Source organism: Pundamilia nyererei, unplaced genomic scaffold, assembly GCF_000239375.1.
Source record: "Pundamilia nyererei isolate P.nyererei 1_Seehausen unplaced genomic scaffold, PunNye1.0 scaffold00160, whole genome shotgun sequence".
Classification (NCBI taxonomy): Eukaryota; Metazoa; Chordata; class Actinopteri; order Cichliformes; family Cichlidae; genus Pundamilia; species Pundamilia nyererei.
In genome coordinates, this window is record NW_005187561.1 from 407416 (window position 1) to 414493 (window position 7078).

Here is a 7078-nt window from a genome sequence, read left to right on the forward strand (position 1 = left end):
TCGAACCGGCAACCTTCCGATTACAAGGCGAACTCCTAACTCTTGAGCCACAATCGCCCCAACCCTCCGGTGTAAGAGAAAGAGTTTCACTGTGAAGGAGATTAGTGGTGAGGTCAGTGAGAACATGTGGCTGGAACTTCATCTAAGATGACATTACCTTTGCCTCTCAAAGCCTTCTACTGATCTGAAATACAGGACTAGAAAGACAGATCCTATTTCTTACATTCTTTCATATTGCTTCCAGTCAGGGCTAGATCGGGAAACCCTGAATCATCCCTCAGTCATGCTGCTGTGGGCTCAGGCTGATGGGGGACTTTGCAAAACACTCTGAGCATCGCACTGAACAACTCTCTGAGCTTCTCTGCTCACTTATTTGTCTTCTCTTTCCAGCAGGTTGCGCCTTGTTCTCCTCTCTTTCTCCTCACTTGCCCAACTGTCTCACCCTGAAGTGGTTCTGTCAGAAATCTCTTCTTGTTAAAAAGTTCTTCCTCCCCACTTTCACCAAATGTTTACTTGCAGGGTATCTGATCATTGGGGTTCTCTCTTGTATTGCAGGGTCTTTAGTATATAAAACAACTTGGGATGGCTGTTGTTGTAGATCGGGGCAATAAAAATAAACCTGGACTAACTGCTTTGTTGTTCTGTGTTTCTAGTTAACATGTTGTTTGTTTGTTTGTTTTTGTGTGGTGCACAGAAGTTCCCACTGTTGTGTTACTGGTTTAATATTGTTTTCCTCATACTACATGTGAGTATTCTGTGTCTTCGCAAAGTAGAACAGAAAAGTGGCAGTTCTTAAAATGACAGGAAAAGCATTTAGCTGGATCTATGATGACTCTGTCATCCTAAGGAAGATTTACTGACAGCGGAAACATGACTTTGATTTAGAATTACAGCCTTTTGCTGGTTAACTGCAGTGTTTTGCTGCATGGAAGGGCTGTTTGGGAAATCCATCTTCAGTGCTGGAAACTTCAAAAATGTTTCAAAATGTTGCAGTTGAGAAATGCTGCACGTCCGGAAAACATCTGCTCCAAATTGAGAACCACATGAGCTATTCAAAAAAGGTGCCTGGCTGAGCAACTGAAAGACTTGCTACAGTTAATAGCGATTGTGGCATATACCATGTCAAAACAAGGAGCAAAAAACAAAAACGTCTTGAACCCTCTCATACTGCATATGGAACTACTTACCTATCTGATAGTGGTCGATTTTCATGGTGGAGTTGGTCAAAGAGCCAAAAATAGTTATGATAGAAACTTTCCTGATGGCCATCTCACACACAGACTCCAGGTACTCATCCCTCTGCTGAACATACATACTGATCTCCTCACTGGGGGATGTAATCAGCTGGAGGAAGGGAGGGAGTGGAAACAGGGAGGTTAGAGTATCCTGTGTATGCTGTGACACGCGCGCGTGCAAATACAGTGTGCTGCAGAGGTGATGTTTACATTAACCTGCAGGCGGACGATGGGGCATATTTTCCCAGCCTGTTCACAGCACCACTGTGATAAGAATCTATACTGGCTGCAAAACAGAGCCGCACAGTCTGTTAGCTCACAGCTGTGCAGTCTTTCAAATACCTGGATGATGGTTGTGCGACCTACCCTACCACTTCACTATACAGAAGTGACACTGTACAATAAATGGTACAGAGGTGCTTACCTGTTTGTTGACTAGTGAAAAATTAATCAACAATAAATTATTTGTCCTGATGTGAGTCTTTAGAACATTTCAGTACTCTGTCTTGGAAAACAAAGTCTTTCCTTATTGGAGCCGCACCAACTGTAGGTCACTTCCTTCTGCTCCACACTGCCAGCTGCTCAGTGACTCAGAATGGTGTAATGCTCAACTTCCCAACTCAAAACCTATCAAGTCGATCAAAATTTGAAGTCCAGAAAAAAAGCACTAATTTCATGTTTGACTAATGAGTTTGGCTGATGGCTGTGTCTTTTAATTTCTCTTATAGCTGCATTCATTACTGTAGTGCTGATGTGTTTCTTTAAAGAAACTGTTTGAGATTTTAGGGAATTTTGCTTATATGCTTCCTTGCTGCAAGTTGGATGAAGAGATTGATCCCATTCTCGAGTTTGTTTGGGAAATATATTATATATATAGTTACAGCTATTGGCCAGTTAGCGTAGCATAAAGCTGGCTGATAGTTGTATTTGACAGAAAACACAGTTAATTACTGAGGAGATATTTAGATTATTACAGAAAGGAGGCAACATCAATTAATTACTGAGGTAATGCTAAATCAGAAATTAAATCACATATCATGCTTCATCTGTTGGAGCCATTTTTGGCTGGGTGCAGAGAAGTCCATGCTATCTGCTTATCAGGAAGTGGCTGTGTTTGACATATAATAGACTAATAAGCAACTGTTCCAGATGCCCATGGTCTGATATTTGTATTCATCTGTATTTTGGCAAGAAATCAAATAAGCACTTTGGCCAAAATGTTAAACCTGTCCTCACACTTAGCGATGGTGCTCTGAGTACTGACATTTCCCTCTGGCCAAAGCTCGAAACCTGGAGTTTTGCCAGGTGAAAGAGCCTCTTATGAACTGTCAGTATTATGTCATGCTCTCACCAGCAGCCGCCTCCTGTTTTCAAAGTAATCCAGAAAGGAGGCAAGGGCACTCTTTGGTGGTGGCGTTGGCTTTTTAGTGGGCTTTGGATAGTCCACTTTCTCCGGGTACTTTGACGCCTTCTTTCCATTTTTCTTTCCCCCGATCTTTCCCTCCTTCCCTGGCTTTCCTCTTCTGTCGGCTTTCTTGGCACCCTTGTCATTCTTTTTCTTCTTCTTGTCATGCTTATCGTGCTTTCCCTTCCTGGTAGGAGTGATAACAGTGATGACTTCTGGCTCCTCTGGATTGCTTGCTGTTGGCTTGCTAGGCTCATACTTGTCTTCATACTCGTTAGTCAACACCTGCGCACAAAAGCAGATATTATTTTTCATTTTGTTCACTGATTCAAACACTGTGAGAATGATTTGGTCTTGAGCTGGTGTCGTGGTAAACTTTTCTTTGTACACACAAAAAATGATGGTGAAATGAGTTATGTTGGCTGCTAAACAGCTATTTCATTTGAAAAGCTCCAATGAAAAGCAATTAAAGTAATCAGCAAGAAGTGTGCTGCATATGTACTCATGGATATTATTTATAAATTTATGTAATGCATGGTTTTAGCACTAATATATACCCAGGTGTTTTGTATTCTATAAATAGCATGAATCTGAAACCCATTAAAATACAAAGTCAATCTATTAAATCTATCTTTAAAATGAATGTTACAGATTACCTTGTCTCCACCGTTCTTCTTCTTGGTGGGTTTGGTCTTTGGGAGTCTATGTGTGATGGGTAGCTTGCGGCTGTGTGGATCTCTGTTGAGTTTGTCAGTGCGGTTATCTCCAGCTGGGGTGGTTTTCGGTGGGTACCGTTCCCTATCTCTGCGGTTGTAGTAGTATGGATCAGCGGTAGTTCTTGGCAGTGGGAGCCACAGGGCTGTGGTAGGAGCTCTGGTCGTTTTCTGAGTGGTGGTAGTAGTGGGCCTTTTTGTGGTGGTTGGTTTTCTGGTTGTCGTTGTAGTTGTTGTTGCTCTGGTTGTTGTAGTAGTCGTAGTGGTGGTCGTGGGCTGGGTTGCTGTTGTTGTTGTTGTTGTAGTGGTAGTAGTTGTGGTTGGTTGTGTAGTTGTTGTTCTGGTGGTGGTTGTAGTAGGTCGAGTTGTTTTGCTATTTGAGTTTAGTTTTATTGTAGGTGTGTCAGGAACTGGCAAGATGGAGACAGAGATCACAGGTAAACATTTCATTTTGCATACACTCAAAAAAAAGATTATTCACCCTAATAAACATGAAGCAATAATTTTGAATAAAACACAACTGAAATAAATACAATTTAAGATTAACTTAAATTCAAACTTTTAATTGAAATAGTAAATTCCTAAGGAAAATGTGCTTTGTATAAACTGAATTTATACTATTTAAGCAAATTTAATTTGAGCAGATTTCATTAAATGTAACATTACATTGTACTTATGTAACAATTTAATGGTATGTGTCATCAGTGTATACTGTTAAAAAAAAACCTTTGTAAAACTACAGGAATTTTAGTACAGTAATATACTGTACTCAACTTTGTTTCTGAGTACAGCTGCACACTGTAAACGATATTATAAAAAATATGAAAAAATATGAACAGCAAGATACAACATATTTTTACAAAGAGGAATTTTTTTTCTTTTTTGGTTTAAATCCTGGATTTAAGTGTTGTGAGAGTTTAGAATTTGTTTGTTTCTGTATGAGGTGGTTTTAAGAGACTGCGTGACTAAGAGTAGGGTTAAGGTTCAGCTGGCAATGCATTATAATGGCACAGAATCTTTTAGGCAGTAATCTGAGATAGTAATAAACTATAATGAACTACTGACAGTGTTGCTTAGTAAAAGCTATATTCTACATTACCAGTACCATAAAGGTTTTACAGTGAGGAAGTTGTTGTAGTTTATAGGAGGGCACTGAACACTGTAACAGCTGACAAATCTAGCTGCCAGCCCCCTGAAAACCCCGAGTGCCATTATTCACATTATTCAAACTGGTCTAGAACCTGAGGAAAGGTTGAGTGCCAACTTGATCTCATGGCTGCCCTTCCTGGTGTAACCATCCAGTTTATCCAGGCTGCAGACTGACACTAAGATCGTACAAGTCTGTTTGCAGCTCTCAAACCAAAGATCTTTTGTTTATAGGGCACATGTGGTAATCACTGCACCATGGATATATTCTAGAAAGGTTCAATGTTAATTAAGAAGTTTTAAAACTAAAAAGTGTGGATTTCCCTGCTGTGAAAACAAACATGTTGAAAAAATGTTTATCATGGTCATTCTCACCTGCAAGTGTGCCTTCTTCCACTTGTCCCTCCACACCTGCTCCTTTACACTTCTGGATGAAGCCTTTCTGGCGGAGCTTCTCGAGCTTCCTCATGGGTGACTGGTCAATGACCTCATACATGGCCTCCAGCCTCACAGGGTAGGGATATCTCTCTTCCACCTGCAGGGTTTTCTTCAGAAGCACCATTCCAAACTTGCCTGCAGTTCAACACATTAATAGATTAAGGATATGATATGGTTAATATCAGCACCTGCAATGACGTTTTGACCCATGCACAAGTTAAGACAGAGGCTTATGCTGTCTACCATCTTACCTTTCTCTAGTTTTAGGAAGTTCATTAGTCTGGGGATGAGTGCAGTATCTAGTGGCTCCTCCATCACTTTCCCCTCTGTTGTGATTCTCCGAACCTTGCCTCCCATCTCTCCTTCTTGGTGAAACATGACTATCTGGTGGACGTGTCTTTCTGCCAGCTCGCAGTAGACATCTGGCTTCAGAAGTGACATCATCAGTCGGTAGTAGCCGTCTGAGTCATGGGGCGCCGAGATAACGAGGACTCGGTTTTTTCCTGCAAAGCTGGCCAGCAGATTTGGTGACCCGGCGCTGCTGGGCATGCGGGTAACTCTGGCTCTGGCTCCTGGAGTACCTTCATCTGTCAGTTGACGGGACAAGCCAATCTGTCCATTCGTCCCTATCCTTCGCAACCGGCCTCCTGCTTTCTTGACTCCCTCCAGGTTCCCCGACCTGGCGGTAAGCGGAATCGCCTCGTCTGCCTGCACATTTTGTGCGTTCTTGTTGCTGTGCACCGAGATTGCCGAAGCATATCCAGGGCGCAAACGTCCCTGAAAGCGTCGGCGCAGTTGCACCCGCTTGAGGTGAGTCTGTTTGTCGGCTTGGGTCCAGGTAAGCAGATATATCAAAGCTAAACTGAGAACAAAACCCCTCATTGTTGTGTGAAATTAAAGTAGGCTAAACACTCACTGCCGTAAATGCAAAGATCCAGTGGTGGATCCTTGAACCTGTGCGTCTTTAGCGCATCTGAGGGTGACAATCAATTAATTCCAGATGAAGAGTGCAGCGCGCGCGGGATCGGCACATAATCTGCCAATGACCACTTTCAGAGCATGACTTCTACTGAGGAAATCCACGTTGTTGTCTGCCTTTAATCTGGCAAACAATACGAACACGAGAAGAGTTCAGAGCACAGATCTACAACTTCATCTCAGCAGCACTTTCGTTTCCAACTCACAGAACAGAAGATCAGAAGCGTCGATCATTGCAGTTATAATCTGCAAACATCCTCAAGTGGCTCAGAAAAAAAATCTATCACCGCGGGATACACTCAATAAAATCCTAGAGTCCTAGAGTGAAAAGTTAAGGACCACGTCACATCTCCAAAATGCAAAATTTGTTTACGCCCTAATTACGTCTCAACTAGTCAAAGTTCTTTTGGGCTCTGTTTATTTCCCACAACAATAAGTCTTCTGGCTGCAGAAATAGTGAAGATCCCTCAAAATGCAAGACAGTTAGTCTGAGCTGGAAACCTGCGCTTAGACTGTGCAGAGGAAAAGCGAATCTGCCTCTTCTCAGGTCTCCCCTTTGGCAAATCGGAGCTCTAGAGGTTTTCCCAGAAACGTCCACACTAACCTCAGCCTCCGGACTCTTGGCGACGCAATGTCAGGACCTGCCCCGGGACATTCGGTTGCCAGTTCACTCTGCAACACCCCTTTCACTAGAAGGTTCTTTATAGGAAACTGGTCAGAATGAGGTGGGTTGCACTCAAAAACACATTAAGTAGCTGAGGAAGATTTAAGAAAGAAAAAAGTAAAGGAAAAAGTTTACTCCCCTGCTGGCCAGATCTCCGGGAAGAGAAATCCCCATAATCTGACACAGTGTCAAGTTCCCCCTTTTAAGGCGAAAGAGGAACGCCCCCAAATTCGATTTCTTTCTACCAGCATATTCCACCTCCTCATTTTCATTCGATTTAAATTCACAGCATGACCGCCTCTTTCATCTTATTCTAAATGTCACTGCGAAAAAAGGAGAAGAAAACGTCAAAAGATGAATATTTCCAAAATAACCCAACTGCAATGATCGCCCTTGCTCTTTTATGATGTTTCTTGAACCCAAATCAGTGTTTCTCAATTTCCTCTATGAAAGTTTCCTAGGTTGGCTTGTAATCAAGGCCTAAGTAAAGAAAAGAAAG

General features: G+C 42.2%; 1 protein-coding gene across 1 annotated transcript in view; it reads right to left on the reverse strand.

The window, feature by feature from the left end:
- Positions 1 to 6777, reverse strand: part of ccdc80 (coiled-coil domain containing 80) — a 17407-nt gene extending 10630 nt beyond the window's left edge. The window contains exons 1-5 of the mRNA XM_005745509.1: positions 5189 to 6777; positions 4875 to 5072; positions 3297 to 3763; positions 2587 to 2925; positions 1188 to 1344 (exon numbers count right to left, since the gene is read on the reverse strand). Coding sequence (XP_005745566.1) covers positions 1188 to 1344; positions 2587 to 2925; positions 3297 to 3763; positions 4875 to 5072; positions 5189 to 5819 — 1792 coding nt within the window. The 5' untranslated portion in view covers positions 5820 to 6777. The remainder of the gene's footprint in view (positions 1 to 1187; positions 1345 to 2586; positions 2926 to 3296; positions 3764 to 4874; positions 5073 to 5188) is intronic.
- Positions 6778 to 7078: the final 301 nt, after the last annotated feature.